Below are 17,985 nucleotides of genomic sequence, written 5' to 3'. Positions count from 1 at the left end.
CTTTACTGCTCTTGCTCCAACTATTACCTGACTAACAGTTGATACCAGTTTTCTCTATGACTGACGTTTTCTGAAAGAATTGACTGGGTTACAAATTTGACCAAATACTATCAGCCACTTACATAACGTGCCAAATAAATTTGCACATGCCACCTCTCCACACAAAGTAGCTACAGGGTACAGTTAGTGTTCTGTAAAGTCAATTAGTAGAAAATCTGCTGTTTACAATAGCACAGTTTAAAGCAAGGTGACAGAGCCTGTTAATGAATCATTCTTTGCATAAAGCTACAGGCAACTGCATGTGGGTGTGGATCTCAGAAGGTAACTTGTGCACAAAGACTAATTGAGACTGCATTATGAGAGGCATCAGTAACACAGGCAGCCTGTGGGGGACACCATCAGCAACCCTGCATGATTCTCCCCTCACCGCAAAGCATTCCGGTTTGCTCTCCTGCCTCTTATTATATCCTCCCTTTCTCATGCTCCTTGTATCTTAGTCCCTTGCATAATCTATGCCACAGTTGCAACAATGAAGCCCTATCTTGGATCCACATGTCAGTAACATAATATTATTGTGTATTCCATTGCGTATAGAAAATTAACTGTCATTGGCTCTAAGCAATTTGGTTACTTATACTCCTCATAGAAAATTTACAATGGCATTGCAAGGAATCTGATCTCAGTTGCAAGCTGAATATTTAAAACTTGACTACCCGTATCACTGAGTGGCTGGATGCATAATACATGGCGGTAAATTTTAATTTTTTCGAATGGTTGTCCTCGGCTCAGTGGCTCACCCACCGGCCCGTGGCGTGGGTGACTGGGCATACCTGTCCCCGAGCTGCGACGGCACCCCATTCCTATGCTGCTCCAGATCATAATAAGTTCACATTAAATGCCCCTGTTCTGAACAAAAGCGGCCGGCGTAAATGAGAGTGGTTGTAGGGCATTGAATACAAGCAACCTTCAGGCACTGCTGACGAGCGTACGAGTAGGCACTGCCTGGAAACTTTGGCAAATTTCTGACGCACGCTTTTGTTTTGAAGTTCCATAAACAGGGTTAATTGCTTGGTCGCATAGAATTCATAGTTAAATCGTCACAAAAAATCTATTACTTCCGGTTAATTCAGTTCTGAAATTAATTTTTAATTCCAGTGTTATTACTTCCCGTTGTCTCTGGTGAATGACTGAATGGTGGGCAGCCTGGGAAATCAAGTTTTTCATTGCAATGCTGTGAAACAGAAATATTATAGCCGGATCGCCGTCGCCGGCAGCATATCCATATACTATGCTTGCTGCGTTATGCACTGTCAAGAGAATGAACTTAACAAATAAATTAGAGATTTGAGGTGCACTTGAGACTTGCCATAAAAGGAATAATAGCAATAAATTAGAGTGCCATGCTCACCAAAATAAGATAAATAACAGTAAATAACTCCAGTTAAGAGAAATTTAAGGCAAATATAAATGAACATTCTGGCATGCTGCTCCAGCGACGCTAACCGTTCGTCGCGAGCCAGCGATGCCACACGTAAATACGTGATCTAATTTGTTCAAACGGCCGAACTAGACAATACTGTCTCAATACACGCACAATACAACACCATGGCAAGAGATACATAACCACTGCTCTAATTCTTGTTACTTTTTTCCTTTTTGCCTTATTTGCCAGAAGATTAGCTAAACTGATGGAGGTGAATGCATGAAAATTTGGGGGTTTAGGTTGAATTCGCCGTCACGGATATTGTTTTTGCCTACATTGCTAAGGGTGTGTTTAGTTTGCGATTTTTTTTGGATTTGGGTACTGTAGCACTTTCGTTGTTATTTGGTAATTAATATTTAATCATGGACTAATTAGGTTTAAAAGATTCGTTTCTTCATTTACAGTTGAACTGTGTAATTGGTTTTTTAACTGCATTTAATATTTCATGCATGTGTCCGAAGATTCGATGTGACAGATACTGTAGATTTTTTTTGAAAACTAAACAGGTCTAAGATGAAATTTAATGTTTTCCAAAAAAAACTTATCCTTTTGGGCAAAAGCGGATGGAAGCGAGGAAACAGAACATTTTGTCCATTCCTATTTGTTCTACTCGTAGCTCATTAATAGCAGCACTCTCCTACTGCTTCCCCCTCTCTGGCTCTCTCCCCACGTCTCCGCCGCGCTGCGCTACGCCACTACCCCCACTCCTCCCCGCACCGCCCCAGAGCTGCTCCGCGCAAATGGGCAGAGCGCCGCTGTGATCCCTCCTCGCTCGTCCTCCTGCCCCGCCGCGTCGCGATGGCCGCCGCCTGCCCGCTCCTCCTGCCCCTCGCCGCGCTGCTCCTCGCGGCGGCCGCGACGACGGGCGCGCTCACCGACGACGTGCTCGCGCTGGTGGTCTTCAAGACGGGCGTCTCCGACCCGTCGGGCCGCCTCGCCACGTGGACCGAGGACGACGACCGCCCCTGCTCCTGGCCGGGTGTCGGCTGCGACGCGCGCACGGGCCGCGTCACCTCGCTCGCGCTCCCGGCGGCGTCGCTCTCCGGCCGCCTCCCGCACGCGCTGCTCCGCCTCGACGCGCTCCTCTCCCTCGCGCTCCCGCGCAACAACCTCTCGGGGCCCGTGCTCCCCAACCTCCTCGCCGCGCTCCCGCGGCTCCGCTCCCTCGACCTCTCCTCCAACCGCCTCGCCGCGCCCGTCCCCGCCCAGCTCTTCGCCCAATGCCGCTCCGTCCGCACCATCTCCCTCGCGCACAACCAGCTCTCCGGCTACATCCCACCCGCCGTCGCGTCCTGCGCCTCGCTCGTGTCCCTCAACCTCTCGTCCAACCGCCTCGCCGGGCCAATCCCTGACGGGCTATGGTCGCTGCCTTTTCTCCGCTCTCTCGACCTCTCCGGCAACGAGCTCTCCGGGAGTGTGCCCGGTGGATTCCCCCGTAGCAGCTCGCTACGGGACCTGGATTTGAGCCGCAACCTCCTCGCCGGGGAGATACCGGCGGATGTCGGCGAGGCGGCGCTGCTCAAGTCACTGGATTTTGGGCATAATTTGTTCACGGGCGGTCTGCCGGAGTCGCTCCGGAGGCTGACCGGGCTGCGGTTCCTCAGCGCCGGCGGCAATGCACTTGCAGGGGAGCTGCCGGCGTGGATCGGCGAAATGTGGGCGCTGGAGCGGCTTGACTTGTCGGGCAACCGATTCGCCGGCGACATTCCCTACACCATCGCGAACTGCAAGAACCTTGTGGAGGTAGACCTTAGCCGTAATGCGCTCACCGGCGAGCTTCCCTGGTGGGTGTTCGGCCTGCCCCTGCAGCGCGTCTCGGTGGCTGGCAACCAGCTCAACGGGTGGGTCAAGGTGCCCGAGGACGCTGCAATGGCGCTTCGTGTGCTGGACCTGTCGAGCAACGCGTTCTCCGGCGAGATCCCGCCGCGGATCACTGCCTTTGCGGGTTTGCAGTCTCTGAACCTGTCCTCGAATTCCTTGTCGGGGCAGCTGCCGGCCGGCATTGGCGGGATGAGGCTGCTCGAGGTGCTCGACATGAGCGCTAACCGACTTGACGGAACCGTGCCCTCGGAGATTGGCGGCGCGGTGGCGCTCCGGGACCTCCGGATGGGGAGGAATTCGCTCACGGGTCGCATCCCCGCACAGATTGGGAACTGCAGCTCCCTCGTTTCACTGTAAGTAAATTACTTTTTCTTGTCTTTCCTTGATTTTTCACCCATATTCTGGAATGAAATTTTGACGTCATTGCGATTGCTTGTTAGTGAAGTTGACTACGCCTATTTATTTTTTCTTTATTGACTGCTTTGATTTGTTTCAGTTTCCTAGGGTTGCAGAGACGTTGTAGAAAGTGATGTAGGACAGTGATGTCGTATTTTCTGTTTGGAACCCCAAACCGCAAATTATGGGTCTGTGTTGTCACCTTGTTTTGCTCGAATCCCAGACTCCAGTATCCTGTCTTCATCTTTTTTTTTTAATCTGGATGCACTCAAAACTGAAGTCAAAGGTCTACATCAGCAGGATGTGGTAATCTTGTTACAACGTCTCTGGTACTGTCTAGATCAATAATCTAACTGCTAGTGGTACTGTAGTTAGTTATGACCGAACATTCTGAATCGTTTTAAACCAGATCTGTGCTCTTCCAATGCAGGGATTTGTCACACAATAGCCTCACGGGGCCAATTCCTAGCACCATGGGCAACCTGAGCAGTCTCCAGGTGGTCAATCTCTCTCAGAACAAGCTGAAGGGGACCCTACCCGTGGAGTTATCCAATCTGCCTAGCCTCCACATATTCGACGTCTCCCACAACATGCTGACAGGAGATCTGCCCAATAGCCGCTTCTTTAACAACATCCCTGACTCCTTCATCATGGACAATTCTGGTCTCTGTACCTCACGGAAGAATGATTCATGCAGTGCTGTTTTGCCAAAGCCGATTGTGCTCAACCCCAACTCTTCATCAAATCCCTCATCGCAGGCTGCACCTAGTGCACCTAGCAACACTCATCACAAGAAAATCATACTGAGCATCTCCACCCTCGTTGCCATTGCGGGTGGGGCTGCCATTGCTATCGGAGTGATCACCATATCTGTGCTCAACCGCCGCGTCCGTGACCGTGCAGCGGCCTCCCGCTCAACACCTGCTACTGCATTATCTGATGATTACCTTAGCCAGTCCCCAGAGAATGATGCTAGCTCTGGGAAGCTTGTCATGTTTGGTAAGGGCAGCCCTGAGTTCAGCGCTGGTGGCCATGCGTTGTTGAATAAGGATTGTGAGCTTGGGCGTGGAGGATTTGGTGCAGTCTACAAGACAGTTCTCAGAGATGGACAGCCGGTAGCCATCAAGAAGCTTACTGTCTCTAGCTTGGTCAAGTCAAAGGATGATTTTGAGCGGCAAGTAAAGATGCTTAGCAAGGTGCGGCACCACAATATTGTCGCGCTCAGAGGCTTCTACTGGACTTCGTCACTGCAGCTCCTCATCTATGATTACCTGCCCGGAGGAAATCTGCATAAACACCTGCATGAGTGCAATGAAGAAAACTCACTTTCCTGGATGGAGAGGTTTGATATCATCCTCGGTGTTGCCAGAGGGTTGACATACCTGCACCAGCATGGGGTCATCCATTACAATCTCAAGTCAAGCAATGTGCTGCTGGATAGCAATGGGGAGCCAAAGGTAGGCGACTATGGCCTCGCCAAGCTGCTGCCAATACTGGACAGGTACGTGCTGAGCAGTAAGATCCAGAGCGCACTTGGGTACATGGCCCCAGAATTTGCATGCAAGACGGTGAAGATCACCGAGAAGTGTGATGTGTATGGCTTTGGGGTGCTTGTGCTGGAGGTCTTGACGGGCAGGAGGCCTGTTGAGTACTTGGAAGACGATGTCGTTGTGTTATGTGATTTGGTCAGAAGCGCTCTGGAGGAAGGCAGACCGGAAGACTGCATCGATCCGCGACTGTGCGGCGAGGTCCCCATGGACGAGGCCCTGCCGATCATCAAGCTGGGCCTGGTCTGCACCTCGCAGGTGCCATCGAACCGGCCTGCCCTGGGCGAGGTGGTGAGCATACTCGAGCTGGTGAGGAGTCCTCAGGATAGTGCCGAGGATGAGCTGGTTTGAGCACTACCCGGGATCTCTGTTCTAATTCGTCTTGAGCCTTTTCTTTTTTGTTTTGTGAGATGCATATATGATTGCTCGGTGGGGAAGAAAGGAGGGGGATGCAGACTGCGGTGCAGCCCAGAGAGTGAAATGCTTGTAATGTGTTCAGAGTTTTAGGGATGCAAAAGCCGTGTGTTGCTTCTCTGAACATTCTTTTGTTCCTTGGTTGGACGAGTTAGCTCGTGTAGGTATTGACTCGATGCAATGCGAGCCAGGTCTGGTGATACACCTCGGCGGAACCAGGTGACTGATGTTCATGGGCAGCTCTGCGGCTGATAGTGTGACCTCTGTCTGACAGATGAAATTGCTCAACATCTTCATTCGAAATCTGTCTTCTTGCTCTGCTCCCTGTTACTTTAACAGATTAACTTGCTAGTTGCTAACCATTTCCTTTTACTCATTCGGTGTTAAACCAATCACCGATTTCGTGTAGCAGAACAAACTGGAAGCGCTCCTATTATTTTCCCGTCGAGAAGGCATGCCTTCAGAGAACATCACCTGCCGTTTGAATCTTCCAAAACGCCGGCAGCCGGGCCATCACCGCCGGCGCCACCGGCCTCACCGCAGGAATTGAATGGCCCTGGTTGAAGGCATCGCCTAGCCTTTTGCTCCTCACACTCCTCTCCTCCACCGCCACCGCCACGTCGTGCAATAATTCCAGCAGCGCCGCGGCAGGCAGCATTCACCTCGCTGCTGCCCGCACCGGCGCCGGCGCCGATCTGATCTGCTCTGTTCCGCTCGTCGCGAGGAGTAAACAAGGCGCAAAGGCCTCGACAGCACTCGTCGGATGATGGCTGCCGGCCGGGCGGGAAAGCCCGAAGCCAAGCCATGGAGCACACACCACCTTTCCACCGCGGTATGGCACTAATCGCCAGGTAGGAGGTGGCCGGACAACGGAATCATGGAGCGACAGGCAGTCAGGTCAGGCGCCTTTCCGGACCTCCATTTCGCAGGGCGGATCGAGTGCCGAACAAAAAGGTCCACCCGTCTGTTCTTGAGATCACCCGAACGTCGTAGCCGGGCGGTTCTTCAAACGTGTCGCCAGCTGAACAGCGGCCGGCAGGATGAGGTGTGCGTACTGATAGTGAGAGTTCGAGGGGTGTCGATCTGATAATGAAAGATTTCTAGGGTAGGAACTTATCAAAAAAAAAAGTAGGGTTGGAGTGTAGCCGAAGCATGTCATGTCGAGCGAATAAGTATACCCAAGTTTGCTTTAATCACGGGGGATCGAGTGCTCCGATGTCCTGTCTCGCGGATTCAGTATTCCTAGCTAGTGCAGCCTACAGACAGGTTAAGAGTTTTGTGGACGATGAGAGTAGTATTGCTTTTGATTCACTCGAAAGCAACGTCCACATGCTACTTATTGATTGGAAGGGAACTACAGAAACGCTTACTCATCCTCTCTTCTTTAAATCATCTTTTGAACTGTACATCCTGTGGGAGTTCTTTTGTTTGCTTGTAATCTCTAGTAGAGTTAGAGTATTACTACGGGAAAATCGTAAAGTTACAGACTATATGTAGCTAGATTCCATGGCTAAGTCACTGAACGCACGTCCGGGAGAGACTCGAGCAATCATACCTTGTGTTGTTGGTTTAGTGTTTGGAAGAGTTTAGAACAGAGGGTACATGTAAAGAAACAGTAGATTAATTTGAGCCGGACATGCTGGTAGTGTCGATCAACAATCAGCCATTGGTCCGACTCCGAGCGAATCGTGCGTGGGGTGGCGCGGATTCAGATCCTCTGCAGTCGGGCACCGCGACGTCGCTCTGCAGTCAAGCAAATCCACCGTCCACCCGCGATCCTACGATGCTTCCCCTGATGGCTCACGCGCTCCGCTCTCCTGGCCGACGGTTGACTCGCCAACAGGAGGACGCCGATTTCCTTCTCATTCGATGCATCCTCTGCAGCTCCGCACGCCGCCGCAAAGCGTCGGACCCCTCGCCGCCGGATTCCCTCGCCGCCCAGCCTCCTCCCTCCTTCCCCGCCGCAGTCGTTCGCTCTCCTCCATGAGCACCGCCGCGGTGACCTGCCGCGCGCCGCAAGCTGTTGCCGGCGCCCTCGAAGCCCGCGATAGGCGGCAGCGACGGCGACGCGGACGGCGGGCCGCCCAGCGCCAGCAGCCGCGTAGCCACCGCCGGCGGCAGCGCGGACGGCGAGTCGCCCAGCGGGGGCAGCACCGTGGCCACCGGCACGGCGGCGTGCGGCCCAGCGCCCAGGGATTTCCAGGCTCACCGTTTGGGCAGGTAACTTGAACATATTGCTTTGTTTAAGCAACATATGCGCTTAGCCATTTAATTGTCTTCTTTTCTCCTCATGCGCTGCAAATTGATATGTCGCTAGATTCAAGAAGCAACACCTCTTGCTGCAGGCTCCACCTCCAGACATACATTTTTTTTTTATTTTGCTCATTGGCAGCGAAAATTTGGCAATAACCAGTGTTCATCCTTTTGCTGCAGGCTCCACCTCCAGACATACAGTCAGTGCAGTTTCTCAGTAGCAATCCTCAACTGAGCCACCAGACTACAGATCAAGGCCAACTGGTGGTACAGCCGACAAAGTTGAAGAAATAGAGCAAGACTGTATAACTTGTGATTGTATCTAAAGTAGCAAAATCATGCAAATTGTAAAGATTGACAGTGTGTTGTAAATTTACTTGGAATTGAATAAGAAGTGATGCTAATTATTTCAAGTTCAGAGATGCACAAAATGATCTGTTGTTTAGAGATGCAATTCCCATAACTTTTCATTTCAACGACAGTAGGTTCAGATGCACAATTGAGAGAATGTATTGATGGCACAATTCAAATATGCAGATTTTTACTCCAGGCTTCTTCGATGAATTTCAGCACAGTCTAATGAGATGGGGTGGAAGACAATCAAATCAAAGCACACACAGTTTGCTGAAAACAATGCCGGCCGTGCTCACGGACAAGTACCTGGGTGGCCGGGTCTCACCAACGCCCAGGATGACGATGGCAACGCCGCCATCAACCACCTGCTCGCCGTGGAGCTCGACATCTTCTAGAACATCAAGTTCCGCGACGTCAGCGCCAACCTCGTCGTCGTCGACGTCAACGGCCTCACCTCCGTCATAATACGTCAGCTACTCGTCGACGCTGGTCCTCGCCGCCGGCGGTGCCGTGGTCCTTCTCGTGCGGCAAACGCCGATCAAGATCGGGCCACACCGGTTCGTGTACAGGAACTGTTCCACGCCAAAGGACAGGAACCTCGTCAGCGCCGGCAGCATCGGCCGCGCCCTGTCGAAGGCCTCGGCATCGGCGCTTCCCGCGGCTGCCAGGCCCCTGAGCTTGCGCCGCAGCGCCACCGCCTCCTCTGTCGTGGCCATCGGGTCAGCTTCGCCTGGGCTTGGCGGTGTCGCGGTCAAACCAGCCAAAGGCAAGCGAAGGGGAAGCGAGCCGGGGATGAGCCGCGAGTCCGCGACTCGCGAGCGAGTCTGGCAGATAGGAGAGCCGCGCGCATGAACCATCGTCGGATCACGGAAGGACGGTTGGATGGACATGACTGCAGAGTCCAGTCAGTGCCCCCGACGGTAGAGGATCTGATTTCGGATGGCGCCGTGGGATTCGCCGGCCAGGTTTTTTTTTGTCGCGTTGCTGTTACGAAGATTGGGTTCACGCGCGCCGTGCGAGCAGACACGGCGGCTCCACCAGGCTTCAGATCAACAGTGTTTTTCTCTCACACTGCTCTAGTATCAGCTTCCAGCCACCAGCTAGTCAATATTATTTTTCTCTCATACCGCTTCAACACCAGCTCCAGCCCAACGAACAGAGTGTGAGTGGTGCAAGAGATTTAACCCATACACTGCGCGGCTACCTACGTGCTTCTCCTACGGAGAAAGTTTGTACTCCCCGAAGCCATAGCCCGTCCTCCGAGGACGCTGTCCCGAACTGTTATCAACTTAAAGTGTGTTTAGTTGGTAAAAAAAATTGAATTTTGATATTGTAGCACATTTCGTTGTTATTTGACAAATAATATTTAATTATAGACTAATTAGATTTAAAAGATTCAGCTCGTGCTAATCAGATAGACTGTGTAATTAGTTATTTTTTCAACTACATTTAATGCTCCATATATATGTTCGAAGATTTGATGTGATGAGTACTGCATAAAAGATTTTGGAAACTAAATAGGGTCGTAGTATTTCTTGCTAGCTCGGTTTGGGGCCGTTTAGTTACCAAAATTTTTCACTCCTTTAAACACATGTATGAAGCACTAAATGCAATTAAATAACAAAACTAATTACACAGTTTGGATGTACATGACGAGACGAAACTTTTAAGCCTAATTAGTGCATGATTAGCCATAAGCGCTATAGTAACCCCATATGTGCTAATGATGCGGTCAAAGGCCTCAAAAGATTCATCTCGTGGTTTCCAAGTGAGTTCTGAAATTAGTTTTTTAATTAGTATCCGAAAAACCCTCCCGACATCTGATCAAACTATTGACGTGACATCCAAAAATTTTCTGTTTGGAACTAAACGGCACCTTTGTTTAACCTCTCTACTAGCTACGGCCTGCGGATGCTCAGGTATGCTGTACCTGTGCTGTGCTCACGTACCGTGATTGGCCCTGTTGGGTTTGCGAGCAGCACAAGTAGCACAAATTTTGATCAATAATTAAGGTACTAAATTAAGTTAGTTTACAAAATTAACTTCATAATCCCTGCACTATTTCGCGGGACGAATCTAATAAGACCTTTGACTGCATGATTAGGGATTGGTACTGTAGCTAATCATCGATTAATTACTATTATTAGATTCGTCGCGCAAAATTGCACCCATCTGTGAAAAGATTTTGCAAATAAACTTCATTTAGTACTCTATACACGCAAGATTCTTTTTGCAGCGCGAGTAGCGCATCGGAAACAAATGGGGTCTGTCAGTAGGGCTGGATATCAAGCCAACTCGACTCGTTAGTGGCTCGGCTAGCTCGGCTCGTTATGGCTCGACTCGTTATAGCTCGTTATACAAACGAGCCAGAAAGCTAGCTCGGCTCGGCTCGGCTCGTTAGTGGCTCGAGCTAGCTCGTTTGGCTCGAGAGCCAGAGTATAAAAATATTTACATAGAGATGATAACCGTAAATCTGTAAAAAAACATATCACATGCATATTTAAAGCGAAATAAATAAAATAATGTGAATTTTACAATGAAAAATATAAGTATGTTATCATACATGACCATGATCAATCATTATTTATTGATCATTTCCACTAATTCATACAATATTTGTTATTTATCTTGGCTTGTTATGGCTCGCTAATTCATACAATATTTGTTATTTATCTTGACTTGTTATGGCTCGCGAGTAGCTCGCGAGCCAGCTCGAGCTAGCTCATTATAAAGCGAGCTGGTTTGTTATAAAACGAGCTGGCTCATTATAAAACGAGTCGAGCTCGAGCCGAGTTACTAATGAGCGAGTCGAGCGAGTTAGCGAGTTACGAGTTTTTCGTCCAGCCTTACCTGTCAGTAGCTAGACTCTACAACACGAGTAATTCTAAGCCCCGTTTCCTTCTGTTGCGCTACTTTCTAGCGCAATAGAATTTTACATGCATGGAGTACTAAACAAAATTTATTTGCAAAACTCTTTTATAGTTGGGTGCAACTTTTCGAGACGAATCTAATGGACCAAGTTTCATCAGATCTTGCGGTTAAAGACCTCGTTAGATTCGTCTCGCGAAGTAGTGTAGGGTTTTGATGGTGATTTTGTAATTAGATTTTATAAACATTCATAATTAATGCTCAAAGTTGCACTATTCATTAGTACGTTCCAAATCAACCCCTTGTTTAGTTGTAAAATTTAAAATTTCAAAACTATCACATCGAAGAGGAATATTACATGCATGAAGTATTAAATCTAAATAAAATAAAAAACTAATTGCATAATTTGTTTGTAAATTACGAGATGAATCTAATGAACTTAATTAGGCCATGATTAGACACTAAATTGCTACAGTATCTATCCACTAATGATAGATTAACTAGGCTCATTAAATTCGTCTCGTAGTTTATAGACGAGTTCTGTAATTAGTCTTGTGATTAGTGTATATTTAATACTTCAAATATAAAAAAAATTCTATTTTAAAAATTTTACATGCGCAACTAAACGAAAGCCAAATAGGATATATGAGCCCCGAGCTGCGAACAGTCGCAGCCTGCTCTCGCTCCTAGCTGCTCGCCCCGTCTGTTTCGCCTCGACCGTTGGCCACGGGCGGAGGCCTCGCTGCGTGGCCGGCGGCACACACCAAGGCGTCGCGTGTACTACCGCAACTGCTCCCTCCGTCTCAAAAAAAAGTAAATCTTATTTTTTGAGAGTCAAACAATTCCAATTTTAACTAAATTTATACAAAATAGTACTAATATATATTAGAACATAAGTATTTTTAAATTAAACATGTAATATATTTTTATACTACATCAACTTGGAGACACAGATGTTAGTAACTTTTTATATAAATTTAATTAAAATTAAAAATATTTGACTTCTCGGGAAACAAGATTTACATTCTTTTTTAAACGGGTGAAGTACTCCCGACTGATGCACGTGCTCCTCCTTCCTCTCGCTTCCATGGGCACCCGCAATAGGAGGTAGTAAGAGGGTAGCAAGCTCTTGTTCCTAGTAACATATATTGTGAAGAGTGAATAAAGAATGAGGAGTAGTATCAACCAGAAACAACGCTACTACTAGGTAAGAAGAATAAAGAATTCATATTGGCCACTGCAGCAGCATGTGAGCTACGGTGAGAGAGGGCGTGGCCACACTCATCAATTTGGGCTGGACTTTTTTATTTCTATGGGCTCCACCTTATTACCAGTTGTATTGTGAAGCTTGAAACAATTACTACCAGCTGACAGCTGACACATGATCCATTCCTATTATACAGGTAAGATACATTGCAGCTGCTCGAGGGGAATCCATCGGTGCTTTCAAAAAAAAATCCATGGGCACCAACCGCGGCCTCGTGCTCACGGGCCTCATTTATTACGGAGCCAGGCATCGGTGGGCACATTTAGGCCCCGAGTATTTTGCGCGCGCCCTTGGCGCGCTATCGATGTGTGTCTATAACTTGAATTTTAATTGTGTAATGGAAATGTGCGTATCTAAGTTAAATAGTAGGCACATGCAGTATGTACACATAAAAGTATTATGTCTCATTACAGCTAGTGTATGCAATGTGTTCAGTTCTGCAAATAGTTAGGTATACGATATACGACTACCACACTGATGGTTTGACAAACATTAGTTTATATATAAGTACTCTATTTTCTAATTTTGATTGGCAAGATCAAAGTTCTGGCGCTGCCACTGCTTCGTCGAGTTTTGGTTGCTGGGTAGTGTCCGGTGGTAAGGCCGGGAAAGCTGAAATAAAGCATTTATGGTATCAGTCAAGAAATTAAGAAGGAAATCTTGTGTATGTTATTGTGTAGTTTGCTAGTGTAAAGTAATATACCTGACTAAATGCTGATCTTGTCATTTCTTAGGGCTCTTTGAGCTTCTAGAGGAACTGATCTTTTCTGCAGGTGATGCCGCTGTTCGCTGCACGTTGCTGGTGATTTATGGAGTAGAATGTGTCAGTAGTATAAAATTCAAAATTCTGAATGTTGATAACTATGCTCTTACTTCTTAGTGCTGATCGGTGATTTGTTTGCGTACTATTAATTGATAAAGGGTTAATATAATTTATCATGTATATGTTTGGTGACCTATCAATTAAACACATAAAATAAACTGACTGCATAAAACTTTTTTTTTCAGAGTTTTAAATTTAGAATGTTCTAAATAATGTCGGAATTTTCAGGATGTAATAGCATGACCAATCTATATATCGAATGGACCAACTATGTAATATGATAAAACATAAGCTATGGAAACCAGGGCAACCAAAGCTGTGGTCACCATGAATGGATCCTTGAATCTTATTATCTGTAGATGCAGTTAGCTTCTTTGAGAACAATGATATAGGAGCTCTTAATAACTTAAAACCATAGGATCTCTCAATAGTATGCAAACATAAAGTCATTTACAAGCTCTCAATATTAATATGTCATAGATCTAAAAAAAACTAAGTCTGAATCATATTATTTTCATATCATAAGCTATGTTAATGGTGCTAATATAGATCATGCATCAAGTAGAATCTAGCAAGTCAAAGATTTTGCAGATATGATCCAGTTAGTATGGTTGAGACCAATATGAGTTTGTTTTTGCATAGTCAGTAGGAGGCATTACTTTTTTTGTTCTAATATTTATAAGTGCTGGTTGTGTATGTGCATTTGTTAAGTATATAGACACTCTAGTTTGATACTAACAATTGTTAGTGGCTATCCTTGTATGGCAAATGCATACATTAATCCTAAGAATAGAAGTAATTGTAAAATATATAAGCAAGAACTAATATAGTTGTAAATTATATATTACCTTTGCCTGTTAAGATTTGTTTGTTGAGCTATCTCTTGGTCAGGAGTTGTTTCAGAATATGGTTCTTCTCCATTCTAGTAAATATACAGGGATCAAATATTTTTTGTTGTTGTCAAATTTAGGTGTTAGGACAACTAAAATTTGATGCTGTTCTAATACAATTATGTAGATGCATACCTTTTCTTCATCTCTTTCTGAAATGTGCAGTCTTTTCTTTGCTGACTTTGCTTCAATTGATGGTGTAGGATCACTGGTTAAAGTTTTATGTTCAGATTAATGCAACTTGTCAATAATAGAAAATTTATATAATTTATATCTAAAGTGTGAAAACATGGAGAAAGTTCTGAACTTACATGATACTGTCATCTCCTTTGTTGTTTTTAGGAATCTCTATGTTTTTTGGTGGAGTTTGCAGGAGGATCTGGTCTAGTGGTAGTATTTTGGTTGGAGTTTCATGGAAAGGATTTTGAGAACTACCAGGAGGAATGTATGATGGAGAAGTACTTGCACTAGGCTGGGCAGATAACTGGTTATGTTCATTTGACAGTTGAGCTTGATTTGGACCGTGGAATGGTAGAGCACGTTGTTTCCCATAATTGTGCAATATACTGTTGATTTGGTAGGATTTCTTTGGTTTACTGAAGCTAGATTCTGCCATTGCGACAGAGAAGGTGAATTTTGAGGATACAATGGCAGCAATATCAGGAGGAATGTTGTCTCTATTTCTTATTGATCTCATCATAGTTTCAACTGGTTTGCCAACTATGGATTGAGCAACAGCAGCGAAGGCAATCATCTCTGATTCTTCAGTTCCATCGGAAGCAAAAAATGGCAGCTTGTATCTAATTGCAATTGTATTTTAGTGTGGTACCAATAAATATGTATGTGTCTATATAGTAGCTATTAAAATAAGTAATAGCATGTTGCTGTTCGAGAGGGAGAGGAAATATTAATTGTAATTGGAATGAAAAAGCATGCAATGACATGTGTAAACTTACTTGTATGTGTACATGTCCAATATGTTGCATTTTGGACACCTGTAAGATGAACCTTCTGGTAAGCATGACTTTTTGCATATGTTGCAAGCTGGATACCACCAATTTTGTGTTTCAACTAAACGGACAATTGTAACAATGCATCGGCATCCAGTTGCCTGCATAAGCAATTGGTTGATATTAGATTTAACTTTCAGTTTAGACAATGGAGTTCGGAGGTAAATATCTCTTGCTGAAATTGTATATTAGAATATATATTACCGGAAACTAGTACGGGTCTATAGCTTCCATTTCCTGTAGCGTGAGAAAATCAGCTACAGGTGGAGGTTCTGGTTGGCTTTGTTCAGCAATTGGAATGCCGGATCTTTTAATCTTGTAATATTGTCCATGTGTTCTACAGCAGTATAGTGTACAGATAGAGTTTGAAGTAAGTATATATGGAACAATGTGATAAGTTGATATATATATGTGCAGGGAAAGTAATATATTTTTTATACCTGTTTAGTAGGCTTGCTGCTTCTAGTATGTCAGGATTGATATACCAATGGCATGCAGAGTACCCACTAACATAAAAATTTTCTACAGGGATAATATTTTTGGCAATGTTATTTAGTAATACAAATACTATGTCGACAAATATGTTTAATAAATATTATAGGATTGGAGGATGACATACCTTGATAGTATTTCACTAGACATCCTGTGAATAGCACTATAGCTGGCCTGTCTTCCATATTTGGATCTTCAGGGAGATTAAATTGTGTTGCTTTTGAACCCCAAATTGCCATTTTTATCTCTTGGCCACTGATGACAATATGTTATTTTTTGTTTTCTTTAATGGGGAATATGTACGAAATTAACAATGCCATATTTTTTGTTCGATGAGTTGCTTACCATCCATTTGTCAACCTGATGTCACGTCGTAGGGAAGGATTAGGCTGATTAGAGAAGGGAATCCACTCTGGTTCATTGATTTCTGTTATAATGCCAAGGATATCTGCCAATAGAAAATCAGTCAAAATTAGAGTTGGCATATAAATGTATCTTATAAAGTAGAGCAGATAATTTAGTATAGACACTAACCATGGAATTTTTTGGTGTTATTGATGAATTCTGGGAGTTTTTCAAAAGGAGTCAGGTTGTAGATATACTTAGGCCCAGTTATTTGCTCGGTTGCAGCACTAATTTTGGTATGGCAGGTGAATTCTAGCATATAGGGACCTGGGACAGATTTGAAATTTTTTTTTGCATTGCAAACTTTGAAGCGAGCTATAACATAGGTTCTGTCCACTTGTATCATAGGTCCTAGCTTGTCTGTTTCTTTTGCAGGTATCTCAGCGTACATGGTATTTCCCTGTAAGGGAGCACACAAAAAAATATAGTGGTATTAGTTCTAGGTGTTGTATGAAATTCAAGATTATTATTATTCTGCTTATTTCATCTTCGTAATGATGAGCTATCCATGAAAACATACATATTTTCAAATATCTTTTCTAGAAAGAGATAGTTTTGGAAGTGTCACCATAATATCAAACAGAATCTTAGAGGGACATCCTCATAAGACAACTCTGGCATCACAATGTGTCTATGTGTAAAAAAAAAGGATCTAAAAGGTCCATATTTTGTTAAAGTTTGCTTAAAGCAAATTATGTTGCTCAATTATTGCAAATAGGAAGAATCACCTACAGATTTCTGAAATTTGAAACAAAGAACAGTCCAAGAAATTTTCTTATAACATAAAAGTAAAGCTCTAGTTTTGGATTCTGAAGGATTTTGTTTAATGAACAATGCACAAACCAAATATTTTGTTACACAGTATAATCGGAAATGGCCTGTAACATTTTTTCCCCTTAAACGAAGTGCATTTGCGCATCCAGGAAGGTATATGATGACTCCATCCTATAAAAAATAGATTAATTACCATAATAGCATATGGAGGATAGCTTAGCATGGTATCAGCTAGTTCAGATGAATGAAGGCACTAGAAGGTCATCTGGAATGATGGAATGTATAATGGTGCAGCTGATTACATGTATTTATCCTATATTCATCGATTATATTAACAGTCAATTGTTTGTTGCTAGGGTTTTGGATAAGGGGTTATCCAACTGAATGATATATGGGTGAGGACTGATAGCCTGTTCGGCTCATCATAAATAGCTGGGTTTAAGTTGATGCTGGAGCTGACTGATGGATGAGCAGCGGGGGATAGGCAGGGTGGTTCTGGCTGGGGTGGAGCTGCTGCTCCAGCCACTTGTACCCAGCCGAACAGGCTGTGAGGAGGCTCTTGATCTTGTTGACACCACAAGATTCTAAGCCAGGTCTGCAATACACTGATACATGATGGAATGCATGCAAAGTTTTGCTGCCAACTTGAGATTATGTGGTCCAACAGTGTTGGCATAAATAATCCACATTACCAAGGCAGGTATGCATTTGCTATAACTCTAAAGGGGTAAAAAAGCATGCATCTAACTTGATGAGTGGTTGGTTTACCTGGTTGTCGACAAGAACCATATCAATGTGTTGTAGTGGACCATTTTCATTGCTTCCATGGAATTCCCATTTTCTACAAACACGTACATGGATTGTCTTGTGCTAGTTTCTGGGTTGTAAACTTGAGAGTGGACTGAAGACCATCTTGATCTGTAAAAGAGAGAGAAAATTGTAACTGTGAGAATAGATTGGGTATTGTATCATGTATATATGTTTTTGTGTCTCCTGTACATACACAGTTTGAATTGAAAATGAACTGCAATAGGTTCATAAATATGGATATTTGTGTAATTACCTAGTTCATAATCTGTCAAAAGGAGGTTACTACATATATAAATTTGGATTCATATTGCTGAGTAGTTTGTTTGGCAATTCATTGCCGCTAATACTTCACGGTAGACAATATTTTTGGTTGTGTCA

At 44.9% G+C, this 17,985-nt stretch overlaps 3 protein-coding genes and 1 long non-coding RNA gene across 5 annotated transcripts; 2 read left to right on the top strand and 2 right to left on the bottom strand.

Moving 5' to 3' along the window:
- The first annotated feature begins 2,105 nt into the window (after positions 1-2,105).
- On the top strand, positions 2,106-5,966 carry LOC120673862 (probable LRR receptor-like serine/threonine-protein kinase IRK). The gene is made up of 2 exons (XM_039954902.1): positions 2,106-3,657; positions 4,131-5,966. The coding sequence occupies exons 1-2, from the start codon at positions 2,282-2,284 to the stop codon at positions 5,596-5,598; spliced, it is 2,844 nt and encodes a 947-aa protein (XP_039810836.1). The 5' UTR covers positions 2,106-2,281; the 3' UTR covers positions 5,599-5,966.
- A 1,233-nt stretch (positions 5,967-7,199) lies between these two features.
- LOC120671880 lies at positions 7,200-8,345 on the top strand. The gene is made up of 2 exons (XR_005673897.1): positions 7,200-7,881; positions 8,095-8,345. It is a non-coding gene; the product is annotated as an uncharacterized LOC120671880 (long non-coding RNA).
- A 4,441-nt stretch (positions 8,346-12,786) lies between these two features.
- On the bottom strand, positions 12,787-15,183 carry LOC120672090. Of its 2 annotated transcripts, XM_039952384.1 has the most exons (6): positions 15,073-15,183; positions 14,428-14,916; positions 14,252-14,324; positions 14,075-14,148; positions 13,107-13,202; positions 12,787-13,015 (listed from the first exon to the last, which is right to left on the bottom strand). In XM_039952384.1, the coding sequence occupies exons 1-5, from the start codon at positions 15,084-15,086 to the stop codon at positions 13,127-13,129; spliced, it is 726 nt and encodes a 241-aa protein (XP_039808318.1). In that variant the 5' UTR covers positions 15,087-15,183; the 3' UTR covers positions 12,787-13,015; positions 13,107-13,126. The 2 variants fall into 2 exon arrangements, with proteins under 2 accessions (XP_039808318.1, XP_039808320.1); XM_039952386.1 differs by lacking the exon at positions 14,075-14,148 and having other exon boundaries at positions 12,936-13,015.
- A 153-nt stretch (positions 15,184-15,336) lies between these two features.
- LOC120675036 (replication protein A 70 kDa DNA-binding subunit-like) lies at positions 15,337-17,661 on the bottom strand. The gene is made up of 6 exons (XM_039956126.1): positions 17,566-17,661; positions 16,153-16,423; positions 15,964-16,066; positions 15,746-15,873; positions 15,567-15,648; positions 15,337-15,463 (listed from the first exon to the last, which is right to left on the bottom strand). Exons 1-6 carry the CDS (start codon positions 17,584-17,586, stop codon positions 15,337-15,339), a joined length of 732 nt encoding a protein of 243 aa, XP_039812060.1. The 5' UTR covers positions 17,587-17,661.
- Between the last annotated feature and the right edge of the window lie 324 nt (positions 17,662-17,985).

Source organism: Panicum virgatum, chromosome 5N (assembly GCF_016808335.1).
Source record: "Panicum virgatum strain AP13 chromosome 5N, P.virgatum_v5, whole genome shotgun sequence".
In the NCBI taxonomy this organism is placed as follows: domain Eukaryota; kingdom Viridiplantae; phylum Streptophyta; class Magnoliopsida; order Poales; family Poaceae; genus Panicum; species Panicum virgatum.
This window is presented reverse-complemented; position numbering and strand designations above follow the sequence as displayed.